This window comes from Pelobates fuscus, chromosome 3 (assembly GCF_036172605.1).
Source record: "Pelobates fuscus isolate aPelFus1 chromosome 3, aPelFus1.pri, whole genome shotgun sequence".
In the NCBI taxonomy this organism is placed as follows: Eukaryota; Metazoa; Chordata; class Amphibia; order Anura; family Pelobatidae; genus Pelobates; species Pelobates fuscus.
Window position 1 is genome coordinate 380,289,399 of NC_086319.1, and position 25,876 is coordinate 380,315,274.

General features: G+C 42.1%; 1 protein-coding gene across 15 annotated transcripts in view; it reads left to right on the forward strand.

Annotated features, from left to right (window-relative positions):
- Positions 1-5,204: 5,204 nt before the first annotated feature.
- Positions 5,205-25,876, forward strand: part of ELAVL3 (ELAV like RNA binding protein 3) — a 60,668-nt gene continuing 39,996 nt past the window's right edge. For all 15 annotated transcript variants that reach the window (XM_063449528.1, XM_063449532.1, XM_063449534.1 and 12 more), the window contains exon 1: positions 5,205-5,639. In XM_063449528.1, the coding sequence (XP_063305598.1) occupies positions 5,631-5,639 (9 nt within the window). In that variant the 5' untranslated portion in view covers positions 5,205-5,630. The remainder of the gene's footprint in view (positions 5,640-25,876) is intronic.

The following is a 25,876-nucleotide window of genomic DNA, read 5'->3' on the forward strand; positions in this document are numbered from 1 at the left end:
CAGCAACACCTCCAACACTGTGTTGAGGAAGACAGCCCATGAGCTTACAATCTCGAGCAGGGGGGTCAAAAAAGTAGATGTCCAGATGTGGTAGAACTGCAACTCCCATGATGCTCTGCATGCCTTTACAGGCGTTTAGAATGACAAAGCATCACTTGAGCCGTAGTTTTAAAACACCTGGGGATCTACCTTTCGGGGGGCCCTGATCTAGAGGAATAGTGCATTGAGACAATAGGCTGCAGGAAAAAATACCAATAATAAAATATTCATGCACACACAACTGTGCCAATGAGTATTCCATCACTATGATCATATAGGACATCAAGTAGGAAGCAAAAAAAAACGCGTATATATTAACCAAGTATAAAGAGCAAATAGAATCAATCATCTGATTGATTGATTGATAAGGATATTGGAGAGACCCATGGTCAAGAAAGTGAAGGCAAGGTGGAGATATCAAGAATAGTGTCCAGGTGAGCTGTGTAGTGTGCATCCCTAAGTGGGCCGCGTGTCCATGCAGGGATTGAATCTGTATGGGTGTAGTTCCATGTAAAGAGGAAGAGGTGAGAAACACGACGAAGCTTACTATCAGAAGAGAGGAATAGTGTGAGAGGCGCATGGTCAGGAAATTCGTGTATACACTCCACTCTGAAGGCTGACAGATAGTTTAAATATTTTTGAAGGATACTAAAAACCTGCTTCCAGCAGGGATGGTAGGGGGGCAAACAATGTAAACTTACATTATTGTGGGGGTATGTATGAGGCAGAGCTTAACAAACCACTCTCCAACGAACAAAGTCCATAGAAGTTTCACAGGTCATACCAATATTTATGGAGTCATTTTTATAGAAATCTCTACTTGTATATCTTCCCTTGCTCCTGAGAGTTCCAGATTGTTAGGAACTTCAAGTGAAGGAACTTTGTATTCTCGAAAAATTCACACTTCCATGTTATTCAGTTGGGGTCACTTTGTAAGGAATATCATTTCATTTATAATTAGAGTAGCCACAGTTCTGTTTAATGTATAGTGCACAAGTAAATCCATTTTTTTTTTAACTATCTTAACATTTAGTTAAACCTATATAATACAGAGTCCGGTGGGGGCTACGTGTGCAGCGGCATCACCTGCATGCACCAGATGGTTATAACATACCATGGACATCAGCTGGGGATATTCCTGGTGGACGTCATGAAGGAGTAGGAAGAGATCTTCAGGTAGGTATCTCTTTTGATCAATACATTTGTCAATAATATCTCAGCACAACATACGATCAATGCCAATCTAAAAATAAACTTGGTTTCACACAATTTGGAGTGACGGATTCACTTTAATTCACTATAGTAGAGTAAAACTGTTGACTGGACTATTTTGATGCGGCCAGTTTTGTCATTCGGCATTAACTCCTGAGTCACTGGTGAGAATTTAAAAGAAGGAATATATTCGGGGCCCTACAGTGCCCAGAAACCATGATATAGAGACAAAGATGTGCGTTCTACAGATAATTTGCCTAGCTGCCCATTATGAATCCTGGTTTTGATTGATTGTCCTCCAGGATGGCTCTATGTCCGGGTAATTAAGAATTCCGAGAAAGGGTCCCGTACACCACAGGAGTGAAAAACATGCACATAAAAATTTAAAGTAAATTTTTACCAACACAGTGTCCTGGACTTTTTCCTTCGAATTCTTGTTGTTACTGGATTGAAGACGATTCACAGAATAGTGAGTATAACAATAGTGCGTGTTGGCTACTCACCTCTTGTGTAGTTACAAAGCATTCCTCATAGGTTTTAATTGATTGCCCTTTACTGCTTCCACAGGAAGGTAATGTCAGGTATCTACTACCTAGTCTGTAAAACCTGAATTTTGTCAACTATTAAATAAACACACACAATATTAAGAATTACAGAATACAGTAAACGATACTTTACCTTTTTTTTTTTTTTACAAAATATTCTAACAATAACTAATATCTCAGGTACCCATAGGCATAGATCCTCCCTCTATAGTACAGTCTATTCAAAGTTTTACAAATATTCGTTAAGTTAAAAAAAAAGACAATCACAATTAAACTCTCATTTACAGTTGGGTGACACCTCCAACTAACAAGCCCCACTTATCCCAGGAATAAAATATTAAATACTAAATATATGACACTTGTGGAAGCCTTACCTTTTTATAACTCAGCCAGCTACTACAGTGGAGGAGAGTTATCAACGTCTCGTTGTGCTTTTTGGCACAATATAGTTGTCAGACTTTTTTTCATCTGCTCTTTTTTTTTTTTTTTTTTTTTTGTGTGCCCTGTCATTTTTGAAGATATTTACTGTAAAGAAAACCGTCACTTTTCTAAATAAAATCATAATACTGGCAGAACGTAACCGTCACGTTTTCAGAACACTTTGATAAATATTAAGAGCTTCAAATTACATCACATTGCTTACTAAACCTGCACCTCGCCCTGCGTTACCATTCCAGTTGCATTTAACCCCTTAAGGACCAAACTTCTGGAATAAAAGGGAATCATGACATGTCAGACACGTCATGTGTACTTAAGGGGTTAAGGACACATGACATGTGTGACATGTCATGGTTCCCTTTTATTCCAGAAGTTTGGTCCTTAAAGGGGTTAAACAACTCCCAGTGGTTAAAAATGGTAAGCTGAATTTGTGGTGCCCAATTAGATGCCCTGATCAGAAAGATGCCTGTGGGCAGCTGTTTAATCTGCCTACTGACAATTCTGATGGTACAGCTAGACATGCATTGATAAAATTACACGTTTGCGTTCCAATTGGCGGATTGACTGCGTATTAATGGCCTCACACAACTGCTTAGTGTGCCAGCTGATTGCCACCACGACGTTTACTGGTTTTATATTAGTTGTTAGGGCATTGCAGTGCAAAGCTTAAAAAAAAAAAAAAGCATATTATCTATCAATTTATCCATTTAGCTAATCTAATATATACTGATGATATTTGCTTAAAAATACCATCATATGTTTATAACACTTTGTGTTAACATTTACTGTGTCTTGCCATGAGCACATATGGAGGGATTCATTTTTTTTTTTTTCTCAAAGTAAAGTTGTGAGAAATAAAATTAAACTGTGCTACTATCAGGGCCAACATTGGAGGCTAGTTTTTTTAAATTCTCAATCCTATAAATTTCACTAAACATCCTGCCAGTTGAGCCCAATAAGCTCTGTATTGAGTCCATCGTAAATGGTCCCAAATGCCCTGTGAAACAGCCGAGAGGGGGTGTCAAGAAGATTAGAAACTGGATGAAGTCACAGGTAATTTCCAAATGACTCCAGAATTAAACAGTGTGACGTAGGTATAATTATAGTTGCATAGCTGAAAAGAGACTTGCGTCCATCAAGTTCAGCCGTCCTCACATCTGTTTTTTGCTGTTGATCCAAAAGAAGGCAAAAAAAACAGCTTGAAGCACAATTTTGCAACAAACTAGTAAAAGTTTTATTGACCCTCTTACTGTTTCCCATAGTGTTGAGGATTAGGGGGACTACTTAATAAGATCTTCAGGCAGCCCTGAATTCTATTTAATATAATTTTGGGGGACATTCTCTTTTCATTCGGCCATAAACTTTTTATTAATTTATTTGAATTCATTTTAACGCATTTCAAGTCCTGCGTTTTAACTCTCATTTAACTCAGTAAGTGTAACTTATGGCATAGTGGTATAAACATAAATCTTTAATAGTGACATTATTAATATTTGTAAAATGATACCAATACATTTGCTAGTCATTTGACCAGTACATTGTATAAAATTGTAATTGTCTGCTAAAGTACCAATATAACAAGCACCCATTTACATTTCATTATATAACTTTGTGATTGTGATTCAATAATCAGTTAAGCTGCTGCAGAGACTGTGTCAAGTAATCAGTAAGGGGCTAATTCATTAAACTCCGAAATTCTATCGAATTCAAATCTGAATTTTAAAAAACAGCCAACAGCTGTGACCATAACGGAGTTGGATAAATACATTTTCCTGATCAACTATTGTACCCTAAAATGTTCCATGTGGCTTTCAGTGTGCTACAATTCTGTGTATAGTGAATAAACCCCCAAGTCTCGCCCCTGTTTGGGTTTTAGTACATTTCTCGCATTTTTCAAAAAGGCTCCTGAGTTGAAGACTGAATGGCAGAGGTATGTTTAAATAGAAGAGGGAGTGGCAGGTGCTGCTGGGCCAGCAATGCAATCTAGGAGTGATACAGCTGGGACGTGAATGGTCCAAGACCCCCACCACTTCATTGCCTTCTTCCTCCTATTGTCTGTAGCACAATACAGGACCCTCTGCAGGGAGCGTGTGTGTTGGGGGGATTTTCTGCTCCTTTCCCCTTTAACAATTTAAATGCCAGCTAGGTGAGCAAAGCATTGCTTGGAAACATGTTGCAGTCCTATCTAAGCTCGTGTCAATTTAAATGCACACTCAGTGTAAAAGCAGTGGTACTGTGATCGTGTAACAGTGGTACACATGGGACCAAAGCTCTTTCTGCATTCAACAAAGCTCGATTTAACCCTCTCTCCACCCACTTGATCACACATTGATGTGAGACAAACAGAGATAGGATCAGCTCAGAGATAGAGGTGTAAGAGGAATAGAACGTAAGGGATGTATTGAATGGAATGGTAGAATGTTAGAGTCAGTTATGGGAAGAAAGGAAGAGCAATGTGTGGGGTGGTGATGGAGAGAGAACGATACTTTGGAAAGAATGACAGAAGGGAAGAGTCACGCAGGGCTTGAGAACGAAACATAGACAACATAAATTGTGCCAGACTATAAATGATTAGGATGATAACTGGGGGAGAGACTAGGACAAGGGCAGACAAATTGGATAACAAAAAGGATACTAGGGATTATCAATTGGAAGGGGAGAAAGATACAGAGAGTGAGGACAAGGAGAGGAAGGATTAGAAGGCGATGGATGGAGGCAGAGCAAGATGTGTAGAGGAATAAAGAGTTATTTGGCAGGTGTGACAGGCCAGTCCTCTGTGTCCCTCTTCTCAGGGGGCCTGAGGCAAAGAAAGGAAAAAAAATATCACAAGAAAAGAGGAGGGAGAGATTTACATCCTCCAACCCCCCTCTGTTTCTCCTTTCACCCCCCCCCCCCCCTTCATCTTCAGCCAATAGCAGAGTGAGCTGCACCATGAAGAGAACCGTATATAAGACAGGAGAGGGGGGACTGGACCGATCAGATGCAGAGAGCGAGGTGACACCACTTTTGGGATAAAGACACCGGGAAACAATTTGGACCCCTCCCTTCTCCCTTTCTCTCACTCCCTCTTTCCAAAATCTAGAAACCCCCCTTCCTCTTCTTTCCAGACAAAGACCCCCTCCCACTGTACCACAATTACTACCTCTCCATCCTTGCCTGCGCTTATCATTTTTCCCTGTTTTTCAATCTGAGGGGATATTTTGATACAGATTTATTTTTCTACATTTTTTTTACAATTCGGTTTCTTGAATCGATCCCGTGACGGCCGCCGGGAGGGGGCAGGGGAGCGGCGGGGTGGGCAGGCGCACCTCGGACGCCAGAGCAGTGAAGAAAGGGACACGGAGGCAAGAGAGACGCAACCGAAAATCTACAGGGTCCAACCTGCGTTCCCTAAGCATGGTGACTGTAAGTGCCGCCATCTTTTTTTTCATACCATCTGATTGATCCTATTGTGCTTCTTGTGTAGAAAGGGTTAAGAAGGAGGTTACAGGGTTATTTTCTGTGTGGCATTAGAGGAGGAGGAGGTGGAAAAGTGGATGGAAGGGTGGAGGGAAGCAGAGAGACATCCCAGGGGAGTCCCATTTGGGACTCGAATGCGTCTTACAATGCAGCAAACGAAAGGACAGAAGAGGGGGAGGGAGAGAGCAAGAAAGGATGGAGAGGGAGGGGGGGGGGGCATGAGCTAAAACCATGCACAATATGTCCTTGGGGCGCTATGGTACTGCCATGTTATATAGGAGTGACAGATTTACTCATATAGCTAGAAAATAGGTAGGTTACAATGTATTCGTGTTTTTGTATATGTAGAAATACGCTGCTGGTTTGTATTTATAGCTAATTTGTATATATGTATGTGTATTTATATATATACACACACACTAGAAGATATGTTTAGCCTTAATTAGATAGATAGACAGATAGGTAGATGATAGAAAGGTAGATTTATATATATATATATATATATATATATATATATATATATGGCCCTGTACAGAAACCCTTATCGATACTATATGTTCTAGCTATGCAGTCATAATTGCCTATATCTGTCTATAGATCTATACATGGATAATGCATGGATGCATGAATAGAAAGACCCTAATGACACGAGCTGATCTCACAGTACCCAGCCCCATTGCAGCTGGTACCCACAGGCGCATGGGGGGGAAGGGAGGAGAGCAGGAGGAGGAGGAGGAGGAGAGAAGGTTCTTGAGAACAATAGAGGAGACATGGCAGGCTTTGGGCGTGTGCGTGAGCACGCGTGTGAGCACGCCTGTTTGGGGGATCTGTGTAGGGTGTGTGTCCTACTAGTATTGTTTATATAGAACCAGAACCAACAATAGGACAGGCTGGCCAATATGGTGGGTTGATGCCCCCTGGCCTGGTTTTTCTGGAGATATTATTACAGCACAGGACATCCTATACTTGGCGTTTTGTATTTCGTTGGCCATATTGGTCTTGTTGGTCATTCACGGTCAAGCTACGATGGCAGAGTTGGTTTACTGGGATTTATAACCGATTCCCCAGACATTTCTACTGTTGGATAATATGATAATTCTATAGATAGCAGTTTCCATTTTCTTCAGTAAATAAGAACTGGGTCCTTAATGAAAGGTATGGCTCACGGCTGTTTCAAGTGCTGAAGGACAGCTCTCAGGGTCACAGGATCTACCATACCCTAACAGAGTCTACTTCTGAAAAAGGTCAACAGATTAAACACCAAGCAAAGTAGATTTACTATTTAAGCAGATAATGTGGAGGCTAACTGGCTATCATGATGTTACTGGGATATAAGTTATATTCTGTTTAATGAGACACATTGCACAAACTGCACACTGTAGCCACACACAGTGTTACTTGCCCTGTGCCACAGCTTGCATCGAGCCACTGATAAAACCTGCCATATGCCTCTCTATCCTGCCATAACTTCTCTGGAGCCAGTGATATAACCTGCCCCATGCCACCTGTGATTGCACATTTGGAGTCACTAACATGGCTGCCATGTACCACCCACTGTCTGCCTTAGCTTGCCTGGACATGCTGACATATCCTGTGCTGTTTTCTACATAACATAACCTGCCTTACACCCCTCTGTAACCTTACACAGCATACCATGTACAGTGTGCCGTGTGCTGCCCTAATAGCCTGCTTTATATTACTCGGTATTTGATGAAGCATACACTGTGCCACTGGCTGCCTTACATAGTCTGCCTTATGCCACTCACTGCCTCACATGGCGTACCCTGCTCCACTGACTACTTGAGATCAGCTGCCATATACCACGCATTGCCTGGAATAGCCTGCCCTTTGCCACACCCTGTGCTCTGTACCATGTGGTGGCCAACACTGTCTGTCCATGCCATTCACAAACACAGATAACTTGCCACGCTTCGTGTGACCTGCTGACAGTGCTCCATGCTAGGTACTGAGTTACACAGGGTGCCCAGTGCCATGTGGTGGTTGACATAGGATGCCCAGTACAACTTGCTGAGGGACAGAGCCTGCCAAGGACCATGTGCCACCAACATAGTCCTCCCAATGTCATGTTCTGCCAACATAGTCTGCCCAATACCATGTGCTGACTGACAAAGTGTGCCCAGTGCCATGTGCTGACTGACAGTGTGCCCAATACCATGTGCTGGCTGACATAGTGTGCCCAATACCATGTGCTGGCTGACATAGTGTGCCCAATGCCATGTGCTGACTGACATAGTGTGTCCAGTACCATGTACTACCAACATAGTGTGCCCAATGCCACATGCTGGCTGACATAGTGCACCCAATGCCATGTGCTGGCTGACATAGTGTGCCCAATACCATGTGCTGGCTGACCTAGTGTGCCCAATGCCATATGCTGCCAACATAGTGTGCCCAATGCCATATGCTGACTGATATAGTGTGTCCAATACCATGTGCTGGCTTATATAGTGTGCCTAATACCATGTGCTGCCAACATAGTGTGCCCAATGCCATATGCTGACTGACATAGTGTGCCCAATACCATGTGCTGTCAACATAGTGTGCCCAATGCCATATGCTGACTGACATAGTGTGCCCAATACCATGTGCTGCCAACATAGTGTGCCCAATGCCATATGCTGACTGACATAGTGTGCCCAATACCATGTACTGGTTGACATAGTGTGCCCAGTACCATGTGCTGGCTAACATAGTGTGCCCAATACCATGTGCTGCCAACATAGTGTGCCCAATGCCATATGCTGACTGACATAGTGTGCCCAATACCATGTACTGGTTGACATAGTGTGCCCAGTACCATGTGCTGGCTAACAGTGTGCCCAATACCATGTGCTGCCAACATAGTGTGCCCAATGCCATATGCTGACTGACATAGTGTGCCCAATACCATGTAATGGCTGACATACTGTGCCCAGTACCATGTGCTACCAACATAGTGTTCTCAATGCCACGTGCTGGCTGACATAGTGTGCCCAGTACCATGTGTTGGCTGACCTAGTGTGACCAATACCATGTGCTGGCTGATGTAGTGTGCCCAATGCCATGTGCTGGTGACAGTGTGCCCAATGCCATGTGCTGGTGACATAGTGTGCCCAATGCCATGTGCTGGTGACATAGTGTGCCCAATGCCATGTGCTGGTGACATAGTGTGCCCAATACCATGTGCTGTCTGATATAGCATGCCCAGTACCAAGTGCAGGCTGACATAGTGTGCCCAATGCCACATGCTGGCTGACATAGTGTGCCCAATACCATGTGCTGGCTGACATAGTGTGTCCAATGCCATGTGCTGCCAACACAGTGTGCCCAATACCATGTGCTACCAACACAGTGTGCCTAAAGCCATGTGCTGGTTGACATAGTGTGCCCAATGCCACGTGCTGGCTGATATAGTGTGCCAAATGCCATGTGCTGACTGACGTAGTGTGCCCAATGCCACATGCTAGCTGACAGTGTGCCCAATACCATGTGCTGGCTGACATAGTGTGCCCAATGCCATGTGCTGCCAACACAGTGTGCCCAATGCCATGTGCTACCAACACAGTGTGCCTAATACCATGTGCTGGTTGACATAGTGTGCCCAATGCCATGTGCTGGCTGATGTAGTGTGCCCAATGCCACGTGCTGGCTGACATAGTGTGCCAAATGCCATGTACTGGCTGATGTGTGCCCAATGCCACGTGCTGGCTGATGTAGTGTGCCCAATGCCATGTGCTGGCTGACGTAGTGTAACCATATAATGTGCCCAATGCCATGTGCTGGCTGACATAGTGTACCCACTGCCACGTGCTGGCTGACAGTGTGCCCAACACCATGTGCTGGCTGACATAGTGTGCCCAATGCCATATGCTGCCAACATAGTGTTCCCAATGCCATGTGCTGGCTGACGTTGTGTGCCGAATGCCACGTGCTGGCTGACATAGTATACCCAATGCCACATGCTGGCTGACATAGTGTGCCCAATGCCATGTGCTGGCTGACAGTGTGCACAGTGTTGAATGGCATAGTATACATAATACTTAAACATGTCAGGCAACACATGGCACAGTACAAGCTAGACTACTCGACACAGTTGGCCCTAATCCTCAATCCTATACTATGTGCCATGAGTGCCACACACTGCCTTATCCCACACTCTGCCTTCCAGTAAGGTCCTGTGCCACGCTATGCCTAAAAATGCTTGCTTGTGCCATGTGCCATCTCACAAGTTTTCTGACATTACAGTAGAAAGGACTGAGCACAAAGTCAGGAGTGTAGTCCAAGGCAGATTAATTGGAGAAGAATAGTAACAATGTTTGGGCTCACATTGGACCCTTTATCATGTGAGCAGAAACATTGTGATACTTCTTCTTAAATAAGCGTGCCCTTAAACAAACCTTTCTATTGGTGTGTCTGTGAGGGAAGTATACTTAGTGCAGTCAGAAAGGCCTCACTGTGAGTGTTTCCTTATTTTTGTTTCCTGATATTGGCTCCCAGTACAGGAGTCTGTCTGTTGATAAACGTTACCCTGTACTACCTTTTGCCCCAAAATAGTTGCCACGTATTACCTAGCATTGTCTACACCGTGCCACGAGTCACTGATATAGTTTTGTTTCCTGATATACTCTACTCAGAGCCACGTGCTACCTAACTTAAGGCGCCCCTATACCAACCTGTGCCATGAGCCTTGGCTGTGTTACACACTACTACATTGACTAACAGAGGGAGAGAGAGACGGTTACTTTGTGTGCTAGACATCCCATGACACAGTGACTGCCACACATATACCCAGTACTTCACACCGACTTACACAGAGACTGCCACATATATACCCAGTACTTCCCACTGACTAAAACAGTGACTGCCACACATATACCCAGTACTTCCCACTGACTAACACAGTGACTGCCACACATATATACCCAGTACTTCACACCGACTAAAACAGTGACTGCCACATATATACCCAGTACTTCACACTGACTAACACAGTGACTGCCACACATATATACCCAGTACTTTACACCGACTAAAACAGTGACTGCCACACATATACCCAGTACTTCCCACTGACTAACACAGTGACTGCCACACATATATACCCAGTACTTCACACCGACTAACACAGTGACTGCCACACATATACCCAGTACTTCACACCGACTAACACAGTGACTGCCACACATATACCCAGTACTTCCCACCGACTAACACAGTGACTGCCACATATATACCCAGTACTTCACACTGACTAACACAGTGACTGCCACACATATACCCAGTACTTCACACCGACTAACACAGTGACCTCCACACATATACCCAGTACTTCACACCGACTAAAACAGTGACTGCCACATATATACCCAGTACTTCACACTGACTAACACAGTGACTGCCACATATATACCCAGTACTTCACACCGACTAACACAGTGACTGCCACACATATACCCAGTACTTCACACCGACTAACACAGTGACTGCCACACATATACCCAGTACTTCCCACCGACTAACACAGTGACTGCCACATATATACCCAGTACTTCACACTGACTAACACAGTGACTGCCACACATATACCCAGTACTTCACACCGACTAACAGTGACTGCCACATATATACCCAGTACTTCACACTGACTAACACAGTGACTGCCACACATATACCCAGTACTTCACACCGACTAACACAGTGACTGCCACACATATACCCAGTACTTCACACCGACTAACACAGTGACTGCCACACATATACCCAGTACTTCCCACCGACTAACACAGTGACTGCCACACATATACCCAGTACTTCACACCGACTAACACAGTGACTGCCACACATATACCCAGTGCTTCCCACCGACTAACACAGTGACTGCCACACATATACCCAGTACTTCACACCAACTAACACAGTGACCTCCACACATATACCCAGTACTTCACACCGACTAACACAGTGACTGCCACATATATATCCAGGACTTCACACCGACTAACACAGTGACTGCCACATATATACCCAGTACTTCACACCGACTAACACAGTGACTGCCACATATATACCCAGTACTTCACACCAACTAACACAGTGACTGCCACACATATACCCAGTACTTCACACCAACTAACACAGTGACTGCCACATATATATCCAGGACTTCACACCGACTAACACATTGACTGCCACATATATATCCAGGACTTCACACCGACTAACACAGTGACTGCCACATATATACCCAGTACTTCACACCGACTAACACAGTGACTGCCACATATATACCCAGTACTTCACACCAACTAACACAGTGACTGCCACACATATACCCAGTACTTCACACCGACTAACACAGTGACTGCCACATATGTACCCAGTACTTCACACCGACTAACACAGTGACTGCCACACATATACCCAGTACTTCCCACCAACTTACACAGAGACTGCCACATATATACCCAGTACTTCACACTGACTAACACAGTGACTGCCACATATATACCCAGTACTTCACACCGACTAACACAGTGACTGACACATATATACCCAGTACTTCACACCGACTAACACAGTTACTGCCACATATATACCCAGTACTTCACACCGACTAACGCAGTGACTGCCACACATATACCCAGTACTTCACACCGACTAACACAGTGACTGCCACATATATACCCAGTACTTCACACCGACTAACACAGTGACTGTCACACATATACCCAGTACTTCACACCGACTAACACAGTGACTGCCACATATATACCCAGTACTTCACACCGACTAACACAGTGACTGCCACATATATACCCAGTACTTCACACCGACTAACACAGTTACTGCCACATATATACCCAGTACTTCACACCGACTAACACAGTGACTGACACATATATACCCAGTACTTCCCACTGACTAACGCAGTGACTGCCACACATATACCCAGTACTTCACACCGACTAACACAGTGACTGTCACACATATATACCCAGTACTTCACATCGACTAACACAGTGACTGTCACACATATACCCAGTACTTCACACCGACTAACACAGTGACTGCCACACATATACCCAGTACTTCACATTGACTAACACAGTGACTGCCACTATACCCAGTACTTCACATTGACTAACACAGTGACTGCCACACATATACCCAGTACTTCCAACCGACTTACACAAAGACTGCCACATATATACCCAGTACTTCACACCGACTAACACAGTGACTGCCACACATATACCCAGTACTTCCAACCGACTTACACAAAGACTGCCACATATATACCCAGTACTTCACACCGACTAACACAGTGACTGACACATATATACCCAGTACTTCACACCGACTAACACAGTGACTGACACATATATACCCAGTACTTCCTACCGACTTACACAAAGACTGCCACATATATAGCCAGTACTTCACACCGACTAACACAGTGACTGCCACACATATACCCAGTACTTCACAGCGACTAACACAGTGACTGCCACACATATACCCAGTACTTCACAGCGACTAACACAGTGACTGCCACACATATACCCAGTACTTCACACCGACTAACACAGTGACTGCCACACATATACCCAGTACTTTACACCGACTAACACAGTGACTGCCACACATATGCCCAGTACTTCACACCGACTAACACAGTGACTGCCACACATATACCCAGTACTTTACACCGACTAACACAGTGACTGCCACACATATACCCAGTACTTCACACCAACTTACACAGTGACTGCCACACATATACCCAGTACTTCACACCGACTAACACAGTGACGGCCACATATATACCCAGTACTTCCCACTGACTAACACAGTGACTGCCACACATATACCCAGTACTTCGCACCGACTAACACAGTGACTGCCACACATATACCCAGTACTTCACACCGACTAACACAGTGACTGCCACACATATACCCAGTACTTCACACCAACTAACACAGTGACTGCCACACATATACCCAGTACTTCCCACTGACTAACACAGTGACTGCCACATATATCCAGCACTTCCCACCGACTAACACAGTGACTGGCTCTCACTTCCTGTGCGATTCACTGACTGCCACACATACTACACAACAATGACTGTTTGCACACTTTGCCGACCATTCCATTCTGTATCTAGCCGAGACAGTGTCACACATCATGTGAAAGATTCTATTCTCAATTTCCCTAATCTCCATTTTGTTTTTACTTATTAATTTAATGCAATACCCCACTATGAATCCATTTTCTTTTGTGTCTACCTGGGGCTTATTTTCCTTTTTAATATTCCTACCGTTATGCCTCCATAACTCAAAGTGCGTTAGCTGTAGACATGAGGTTATGGGGAAATAAAGCTTGAAGGAGTATGCATTGATGCAGAGATACGTTGGGGAAGGGGGGGGTTAGATGTAGATAGTGGATGATGAATGTAGCGCATTTGCAATTATATGGAGCTGGAATGAAATGCCAGATTGATGAAAGGGCTCGTGAAATACAGAGAGAGGAGGGTGGGTTGTGGGATACAGAGGGAGAGATGTAAAATAGGAGGATGCGTTATGTAGGGTGATTGGGGGGGAATGTGTTGAATTATTGGCGGTGAGAGGAATGGGGTTTTGTAATAAATGCAAAGAGGTGAATTCAAAATTGGGGGTTGTGAAATACAGGGATGGAGGTTTGGGAGAAAACGAACATGTTTGTAACAAGAATTAAAATAAAGTGTTGGCATTTGTAGACAGAAGGATGTAAGGAGGGAGGGGGGTGATAGACAAAAGGGTGGTGATATATGACAGTGGAATGATGGGAGACAGAGAGAGAGAGAGAGAGAGAGAGAGGATATCTATAAAGACAGAATGAGATACACAGAATCAGTGATCCACTTTATAATCTCCGTACAGACAGACTGACTGGAAGAATGGTACTCTGGGTAGCGATATAGACACAATAAGGCCACCTAAAAAAATCTAATAATACTCGGCGTGCACATCCTATGTGTGTCACCCTGTGCTGGGAGGGACAGACTCCATGTCCCATAGCTCCCTCCTGTCTGTGTCACCCTGTGCTGGGTGGACAGACTCCATATCCCATAGCTCACTCCTGTGTCACCCTGTGCTGGGAGGGACTGACTCCATGTCCCATAGCTACCTCCTGTATGTGTCACCCTGTGCTGGGAGGGACAGACTCCATGTCCCATAGCTCCCTCCTGTCTGTGTCACCCTGTGCTGGGAGGGACAGACTCCATGTCCCATAGCTCCCTCCTGTCTGTGTCACCCTGTGCTGGGAGAGACAGACTCCATGTCCCATAGCTCCCTCCTGTCTGTGTCACCCTGTGCTGGGAGGGACTGACTCCATGTCCCATAGCTCCCTCCTGTCTGTGTCACCCTGTGCTGGGTGGACAGACTCCATATCCCATAGCTCCCTCCTGTATGTGTCACCCTGTGCTGGGAGGGACAGACTCCATGTCCCATAGCTCCCTCCTGTCTGTGTCACCCTGTGCTGGGAGGGACAGACTCCATGTCCCATAGCTCCCTCCTGTCTGTGTCACCCTGTGCTGGGAGGGACTGACTCCATGTCCCATAGCTTCCTCCTGTCTGTGTCACCCTGTGCTGGGTGGACAGACTCCATATCCCATAGCTCCCTCCTGTCTGTGTCACCCTGTGCTGGGAGGGACAGACTCCATGTCCCATAGCTGCCTCCTGTCTGTGTCACCCTGTGCTGGGAGGGACAGACTCCATGTCCCATAGCTCCCTCCTGTCTGTGTCACACTGTGCTGGGAGGGACAGACTCCATGTCCCATAGCTCCCTCCTGTCTGTGTCACACTGTGCTGGGAGGGACAGACTCCATGTCCCATAGCTCCCTCCTGTCTGTGTCACACTGTGCTGGGAGGGACAGACTCCATGTCCCATAGCTCCCTCCTGTCTGTGTCACACTGTGCTGGGAGGGACAGACTCCATGTCCCATAGCTCCCTCCTGTCTGTGTCAAACTGTGCTGGGAGGGACAGACTCCATGTCCCATAGCTCCCTCCTGTCTGTGTCACACTGTGCTGGGAGGGACAGACTCCATGTCCTATAGCTCCCTCCTGTCTGTGTAACCCTGTGCTGGGAGGGACAGACTCCATGTCCCATAGCTCCCTCCTGTCTGTGTCACCCTGTGCTGGGTGGACAGACTCCATATCCCATAGCTGCCTCCTGTCTGTGTCACCCTGTGCTGGGAGGGACAGACTCAAGATGTCATCATACTCTGCTCTTTGAGCTCGTACCCCATTGATCACCATGCATACACATAAATAAAGGCATTAGCATATATTATCGCAGGATCTAGACTCTATAAGGATTAGCACTTACAGAAGGGCAAATGAGCTAATTAAGCTGCACAGTTTTGTTTAGACTAATTACTATTATCCTCTTTGTAACAAGAAGCCTGCACAATCGGCTTTGCATGCAGAGACTCTCTTAATGACACTTAACAGAACGATGGGACCTCAGTGGGTCGGTGCAGAAGTATGTGCTCTACAGCTGCTGGAATAGCTGGTGGTACTCACCAATAAACAATACACCGTACATAATGGTAATATACATCGGTTTCCTACTTGAAATCTCTCCCATAATCCTCTGTTTTACGTCCCTCCAGTAAACCTCTATATACAGCTGTATATCCCTTCCCCAAAAATACGGGAGGCCAATATCACCTCTAAGTACTCCTTTGCACTTGCTCCAGCACCGTTTAATGTAGAAAAGTGAATTTATCTTAAAAATATGTTAAAAACAGGTATAGGTCCTACGACTGTCCTCCCATGCGGGACTTTCTCAGGGACAAAAATTAAAAAGCATGCACAATACTAATAGCCATAACACTCCCTGCCAAGTCCCGCTTTAAATTGCCGCTTCTTCGACCTCCCTGGTCCTCCTTGGTCCCCTCCTACTTGACCCTGACGGGATGGTCCCCCTCGCAGCTGTATTCAATAAATGGAGTTCTTGGGAGCATGCGCGTTCCATAAACTGAGTGTGTCTGAGATTTCTTACAGAGTACTCGATATGGCTATCTTATAAACCTCTGCCCAGTAGTTATTCCATGACTACAGCAATTTTTGTGGCCACAGTACAGTCTATAAGAGAATCCGTATGTTACTTATTACATTGTTTAGTCAATTCAGTCTTTAAAGTATCGCTTAATGAATGTATAGGAAGACAGGGGCATGGGATCTCCTTGCTTCATAATTTATGCAACGAGAATAGGTGATTGGAAATGTCTTCAAAGGACTTATCTGAGCACCATAACAACTTAATCTCAATTAAGTTGTTATGGTGCATGTAGCCACTTTCTCACCTTAACGGGTTATATTCTTATTAATTATTATGAAGTTGTTATGGTGCACAGAGTGTCCCTTTAAATATCATTCTGCTATAATTCTATTTACCCCCTTCACAAACTGTGTATGTGCGTATGTGCATTCACCCCAAGACATAGGAATGCCAAATTGTTATTTAAAAGAGGAAAGCATATTAATCAATGTAATATCTCATTTTATGTCCAATAGTTTTTTTCATAAAATGGTGACCTTGTACCCCTATCTGCAGAACTGTCTGTATTCTTACTCTTCTTCCCATGTTTCCTATTCTCTTGCTTTCAGTGTGACGCCTTCTCTCACCACCCTCCGCCTCTCTTCTTTATTCTCTATTCTTAGACTGCTTTGCTAAAGTGAGGAGGGAGCATCTATTTTAGTGGAACGCGTTTACACCCAGGAGTTATTTTTATTCTCTTCTATTTCCTGAATTCACCTGAAAAATTGAGACAATGTGGGCTGTGGCGGCGCATCTAATAAGCCAGTATTGCTCTACGATATATTTATAGTGCAGTAACCTATCCTCATGGCATATATACACAGCACAATTACAGTGCCAGTCTATCTCATGGCATGTATACACAGTACAGTCATAGTGCCAGTCTATCTCATGGCATATATACACAGCACAGTTACAGTGCCAGTCTATCTCATTATATATATATAAACAGTACAGTTACAGTGCCAGTCTAACTCATGGCATATATACACAGTACAGTTACAGTGCCAGTCTAACTCATGGCATATATACTGAGTACAGTTACAGTGCCAGTCTATCTCATGGCAATAAATACACAGTACAGTTACAGTGTCAGTCTATCTCATGGCATATATACTGAGTACAGTTACAGTGCCAGTCTAACTCATGGTATACATACAGTACGATTACAGTGCCAGTCTATCTCATGGCATATATACACAGTACAGTTACAGTACCAGTCTATCTCATGGCATACATAAACAGTACAGTAAAAATATAAGGAGCACAATAACATAGACATGTGTTTATATGCCACCCTATCATGGCATATGTAAAACAGTACGGTTTCAATGCCAATATACATAATGGTATAAATAGTATGGTTACACTGCCAATTTATACAATCATGGCATATATACATATTAAGTATACGCCATGAATTTCTTGGTTTAGTGAGTAAGCCTTCAACATAATACAGTCAGTGGCAATATTACTTTTACATATCGACTAAACCAACGATGCCGACTTCTTCTCCCACACCCAAACACCAAGGTGATCTAACATGCCAGGTGTATGCACTGTGAAGGTAGAACACAGGTAACAGCTGTGCCCCACTCTCTGCTCACAAGCATGTGCCCCCTGTGGCAGTGCCAGTCTGCACCTCCCTACACTGCGCTAGACATTGTTAACCCACACAAGGGATGTAAGCAGATATACCATGCTGGTGTCAGGCAGAGATTGGACACTGACCTGAAAGGCTCATTGTGGCTAGAATGAGTTTATTCCCTTCCTCCCTCTCTGCTCACACACATCTCTACATCTTAATATTCTGCTTTTATTGCCTTTCTCTACCTATTATACATTATTTTACATGCCTAAGCTGTCATCTTCTCACTTTTCTTTGAAATTTCTGGCCACTAAAATTTTCTTAAAATATGCCATGTTTCTCCAGCCCCTTTTTAGAAATATAAATCAAACATCCAGTGTGTCCGGAATATCAGAATACTAGGACATGTAGCAAACTCTGGTCTTGAAGGGTTAATTTGGGGGAGATATGATTCTATAGTCAATACAATTGTAGGCCAGTTATACATTTTCTATACTTGCCATTTGACTCCACAGGATAACCTGTGATTTGATATATCATTTAACAGGCAATATTTATTCGTATATTCCATTTAGACAGTGATACACTGATATACAGTAATTAAAATGTTAACATGGTATATGAAGTTCTGATATTCGTTTCTGTGATTGTTTTAGCATGGTTATGATAGTTTTTGTTATATTGGTGCTCTAAGGCACATGTCGACTTTACTCATGTCATCCCCTAAAAAGTATTATATAACATTTGAAGACCTAGATATTTTTGCAACACATTTCTCATCATGCTCAGTCAGCGTTTGTTCAGAAATATTTTGGGTGCTCAAGCTAGACATAACTGCACTAGAACAGTCTAATTTGAGATAACCTAAAAATGCATTACATCTGGGGATAAATACCTTTTAAAGTAAAATGATATATATGTGGTGCTCAGTCAGCATGATTTATGCACGGTGTTGCATGCCTCCCAATTGTGACTATTTAGGAGCAATAGTCCATATATTGAGCCCAAAACTCTCTCCCCTTCTTTTTTATCCTAATATCCCTCTTTTCTAGTCTAATGTCCCTCTTTTTTATCCTAATGTCCCTCTTTTCTAGGAGCTCCATATTGTTGGTGTCTCTGTGTGTATAACAGAGCTCCACAGCAATAATGGTCCCAGTAATGTATCTTTCAACTACAACAAATGAGCTTAGAAATCAGTCCGTGTAAATAAGATACATTGTTTTTGTTCTAAATTGCATTTCAGTTACATAAAATATTATTAGCAAATAGCTGAAAATTTCTCAAAAGTATCCTGCCTCTTGGCACATCCCCGCTCACATCCTTAAAATTGAAGTGTCCATTTTAAATATTGGGCGTAGTGAGTTGTCTAAATTGCCAACAAATATATATATTTGTCTATTATGTATCAGTGATTGTGTAGGCCTCCTCCAAGATGGCCACTGAAAATGTCTGCCTGCGTCTTCACTCACAGCAATCTGAACTCAAATGACATGCATGGTTTTGGTGCATGGGTAATTTGGGGGCCACACTTCATAGAAATCTGTGCACCAGAAATAAAACAGCAATTATTTTGTATAAAGCCACATATATCAATACATGTGCTTGCTGTTTTGCTGTTACAATGTATAGATCAAATTTGCAGCACTGTTGGCCTCCAGCAAATCTGATCCAACAGACTCCCTTTGAGCGTTGTAGAAATTGGTTTCTGTGTGTGTGCTTGTGTATACAAGGTCTTGCTGATGATACAGGACGTAAAGACTACAGAAGATGCAGTTTCTATGGCAACCGGGCTAGTAGGCCTCAGGCCTATGGTTCTATTTTTTAAGCCTTCTGAAGGCAGATGTCAGAAAATGATTTGTATAAAGAGAAAGGACAGAAACTGAGAGTTTGCTGGATAACATTACGCCACTTGCTATTTTAATAGTTTGGTTTGTCAAAATCTTAAATTCACAAATAATCATTAAAATGAAAAATTAAAATTAAAATACAAACCACACAATGCAGGATTAATGAAAGAAAGCATGGCATTATATTATGCACTTCCCCTACTCTGATCTGTGAACTCACACTGAGCTACTGAATGGATTATTTAGAACATTTCATATTACAGTTGTAATTTATTCATCACCCTCAACATTTTTTTTATTATTTGTGATTATTTGTCTTTTTTTAATTCATCGATTGCTAAAGGAATAATGAATACATTATGTTTTAACATGCTTCCTGACAATCTCAGTAGATTTATTTAACACACGCTAAACTGTGGTAAACTCAAAAACAAAGAGCAAATAATCAAATATTTAAAAAAAATGTTGAAGAGTTTTACATTTTTAAATTCATCCATACTCTCACTCTTGGGTGTAATCATGTGGGGACATATCAAAAGCTGTTGGGGCTGTAAATGTGTGATTTGGAAATGAACATGAGGAAGAGTTTGGGGTTACTCCACGGAATTTTAGGGACAGCTGTGGAATCCCCCCATTACCAGCCCCTACATAGTTATTTACTAAATTGTGAATGGTCAGGAATTAAAGCCAAACTCAATCATAATTTCAAATTATAGGTCACAATTACTAATATTTAAACATATGTAACTTGCATAATCCCATTGTACAGCGCTACGGAATCTGATGGTGCTATATAAGTAATAATAATAATAAGATTTACCTCTATTGGCCTAAAATTCATACATTAGAGAATAACATTTTTAGTTACTGAACCCAACTGAGCATAGGGTGGGGTTTCAGTCAGTGTCCTATGTAATGTATCTGTCTGCGTATAAAATGTCACCAGTCCTACACAATTCGGCATCAAGTGATTAGTAATAGTTTCTTAACTTCCTCTACGCTACATTATATCAAACTACACTATGTGCACTGTTTTGTTTTTTTAGCTATTTATTTTTTTACCCCGTGACTCTAAGCTTTGTGGTAAAGAGAAAAAAAAGACTCCAGTGCACAAAAGCTTTTTTTTATTTTTTTTTCCATAACTCTCAGCCACATTGCCTCAATGCAGTTTCTGTACATCTGCTGTTGGGACCACAAGGGTACAGTTTGATTGTGTTCCTCTACAGGCGCAGACTAGCACATCTGCCCTTTTGTCTTTAAGACTGATATGTGCTCTCTTTCCCTAATTAACACTCAACATAAAGGTATGTAGATTAATGGCAAAAAAACGGTTTCCATGGATCCACGATCCCCTTGTGACTCAATCAGCTCTCAATGCAATAGAGGCCCTAGCAATGGCTGGCCCTCTGTTACCAAGAAAGTATAAACAACGAGATTTATTGGGGAAAATAGTAGATAAGGAACAGTCATGACATGTTATAACAGAGTACTTACATACAAGAATTGTTCAAACAAAATCCGAATAATTATTGTATTAACTTTTACCATTAATAAACATATAAATAAACTATGTGACTTAAAGGGACACAGTCACATTTAGAAATGAGAATACAAGTAAACTATGTGACTTAAAGGGACACAGTCACATTTAGAATTGAGAATACAAGTAAACTATGTGACTTAAAGGAACACTGTCACATTTTGAAATGAGAATATAAATAACAGCAGTCACACAATGTATAAATTACTTATATATACAGACACACATATATTGTTAGCACCCACTATTCTGTATAATGTCACTGTCACATTACCCGTTTAAATGGCCATACTATGTGACAGGCCAACTTTAAACATGGGCCATCAACATATACTTCTCTTAAAATGTACTCACAATGTGTAAAAAATTACAGTGCAGCTAGATGTAAGACGCAACACGCCGTTGTAAAATTGGCATACCCCCACCCACCCTGTTTATTTCCACCCCCACCTCAAACCTAACAATCACTGCTTTATGTCTTTGACTTTAATCACAGATCTCAATTTGCCTGACATACAAGTCAGTAAGGGACAATTCAACACACATCCTCCACCTATTTGACAATAAGTGACAGGGTCTTTAAAAAAGTACCAATTTAGCAGTCATTGGGGGATAGGAATTCAGGGGCGTGCTGTGAAATTTATTCGGAGCATATGGCAATGAGTATATTATAATGTGTTCAGGACCTTGATTATATCTCATTTACCACTTTTCTGGACTATCAGAAAAAAATTATAAAGCTAGCATGTTTATCGTAGAATGCGCTAACACATGCAAGAGACCATTTGCAGTGATCTGAGCTTGCGCAAGCTATGAGGCTTATGCATAGGAGCAGATATGCATCCTTTGCATGACGCCCTCCAAATTCTGGGTTCCACCTTCCCAAACGAAGTTTGCTTTGGGGTAATTATGTCTAACTCCAAAATCTGATATGTTATTGCAAAAGCGTTTCCAGAACAGCAAATGGTAAAATTCTGTTAGCACTAGGATTGTGAGAGCGGTATAACCGGTAACTATACTACCATGTTTGACTGTGGCTCATAAACTCAAAGATAAAAAAATATATATACATTTTTGTACAGGAAAAGAGGTTTGCATCAGACATGAGCGCCCAGTAATCTGTGCATTAATACCAAAAAGGAATTTCACCATAACTACTAAATCCAATGTGAAAATGGCACGTAGCACTTCCACACATATCTAAATATTTTTTGCTAAATAAAACATTGCTTTTGATGGGTTCAGAGTTTGAACGTACAAGAGCTGAATGAATATTCAGTGGCTGTCTGCAAATGAGTTAGTACAAGGTATTGCAGATTGATGTGGACTACATTTCCCATCATACTTGGCAAGTCTGACTATTCACCAGTATCTACAGTGCTAAGGTTAGGTATTCGTACATCTAGTTCACAACATTAGCAGCTGGGTTGCCAGATCTTGCTTACCGCTGCCAAAAGTTGTTAAAGGGACACTATAGTCACCTGAACAACTTTAGCTTAATGAAGCAGTTTTGGTGTATAGAACATGCCCCTGCAGCCTCACTGCTCAATCCTCTGCCATTTAGGAGTTAAATCCCTTTGTTTATGAACCCTAGTCACACCTCCCTGCATGTGACTTGCACAGCCTTCCATAAACACTTCCTGTAAAGAGAGCCCTATTTAGTCTTTCTTTATTGCAAGTTCTGTTTAATTAAGATTGTCTTATCTCCTGCTATGTTAATAGCTTGCTAGACCCTGCAAGAGCCTCCTGTATGTGATTAAAGTTCAATTTAGAGATTGAGATACAATTATTTAAGGTAAATTACATCTGTTTGAAAGTGAAACCAGTTTTTTTTTCATGCAGGCTCTGTCAATCATAGCCAGGGGAGGCGTGGCTAGGGCTGCATAAACAGAAACAAAGTGATTTAACTCCTAAATGGCAGGGAATTGAGCAGTGAAATTGCAGGGGAATGATCTATACACTAAAACTGCTTTATTTAGCTATAGTAATTTAGGAGACTATAGTGTTCCTTTAAAATACATTACAACTGTTCTCTACTGTCAGAGGATTTGTGCCTGTTAAAAAATGCTGAATATCAGCAATTTGCTTTATTAAAAATGCAAAAGGACAAGATAATATTTAATTGACTTTTTTTATAGAGTTTGTATAAAAATGCATGGATATGTTTAATACACATTAATTAATCTGATTGAGCTGCATAATAAATAGAAACCTGCCTGTTCACATTCGTTAATATGTCCCATTTTGATTTAAATGGAAAAAAAAACTATTTTAATTTAATAGGTTTTTTAGGATAATTGTCCTTTACAGGGGCTGTCGATAATGAGCCAGCAATTACGGTATAACCTCTAGAAAAAACAGTATCAAACAAAACTGGATTTCATTCACTAAACCATGAATCGTGCAGAACTGTTGAGGGAATTACAAGTTTTAGGAGAAATTAGCTAAGCTGCACAAAAACAGCAATTCTAGATTTCGTTCCAGATCAGCAATTATGCACAAAAAAAAATTGCAGTTCATTGTCAATTCTCTACAATTCCCACATTCGTGACTAAAACCTGATTGTCTAATTCAAAATATTGCTGCAGCTGCGGAGTGGTAGGCAGCTAGGCCTCAAACTGTTGTACAGCAAGCAAGGGGCTTTCTCCCTTACACATAGCCTTGAATAAGTAGGAAAGAAGGTTTCAGCCCCAATTATACGTGCCGAGGATTTGTATGGGCTACTGATGCCATGATAACTAGGTCAATAGGAACGTGGAAGAAAAATCTTCAGGGAACAAACATATATATTTATATTTTTCCTGACGAAACACTCAAAGTGTGAGCTTTAGGTTGAAAAGATATAAAACTTTGTGCGGAATGTGTTTAACCCTTTCCTGCCCGGATTACAGAAGTTGAGCTAATAACGATTTAATACTTGCTCTGTCCCTCTTGCTACGCTAATCCCACCCTGGAAGATGTAAAGGGTCTTTAAAGCATTATGCAGCTAAAATCTCATTAAATATGTCCTGCTTATTCTCCACTGTCTTGCTAATTAAAGGAACCAGGCAGATGCCGTCTTTCTCTCTCCCATTCCCTCCTCCCCCCCCCCCGTTAAAGATTCAGCCACAGTCCCATTTTGTAGAGATCGTGATTGAATAAGAAAAGCCTGCATTATCTGATCAGCCCGTAGTCTAACAGTTATTTTAGCACAGTACACATTATTGGCTATATGAAAACTATATATATGTTTTTCATGCTTTAGGGTCTAATTAAGGATTTGTAGATAACAATAGATTGTTTGCCACCAGACGGTGCTTTGTATATATATATATATTTTTTATTTTTCTATTTTTTATTAAACTGGAATTCACAAGGGAATTTAAAATGTTATGCCCAAACACCCCTGTAAAGAAATTAGAGTTACGGTAGATAACATTTTCTGTTTCTGCTACGTTGGACTAAAATTCAGTAGTCAATTTCAAAACAGTTGTAATTTTACCCAAAAAGCCCTGCTGGGACATTACGGTATGGAAAAATTACTCCTAGGGCTTTGCTGTTAAGTCATTAACCTGATTGATCCCCTGTGGGACCACAGGGATTTTCTCCGCCATGGTCTGAATTACCCCAAATTGGGACATGCTGCTGGGTATAAGACACAAGCTGAGCCGGGCCTAAAAAAAACAAACATATCTTTACATATTCCATGTCCCTTTCTTGAGCTGGTTTTGAGAGCAATTCTGGGCCTTGACTATAGTGAATAAAAAAACTTATGTATTTTAGTTTCCAGTATATTTTGCGTACTCATACATTAACAGGAAGTTTCCCTACCCCCACCTCCACTCGTCCTCATGGTGCAACAAGAAAAGACTGGCCTACTAATTGGTTCAATTATGCTAATTGCCTTTTACTGATTGGTTCATTGTTTAATATCTTACATTAATCTAATTATTTATATTGGTGTAATTATAAGAACATAAATACTGTGCTTTACTTTAACGTAAGACTTAATTCTAAAGCAGCATGGAGGCTTAAAAATAGACTCTCGCTCACTGCAGAATAAGGACAAAATGGCAGCAAGTTCTGCCCGTTGTAATGCAAACTTGCAGATCCTATACGTCACGCTGCGAAGGCTGACAC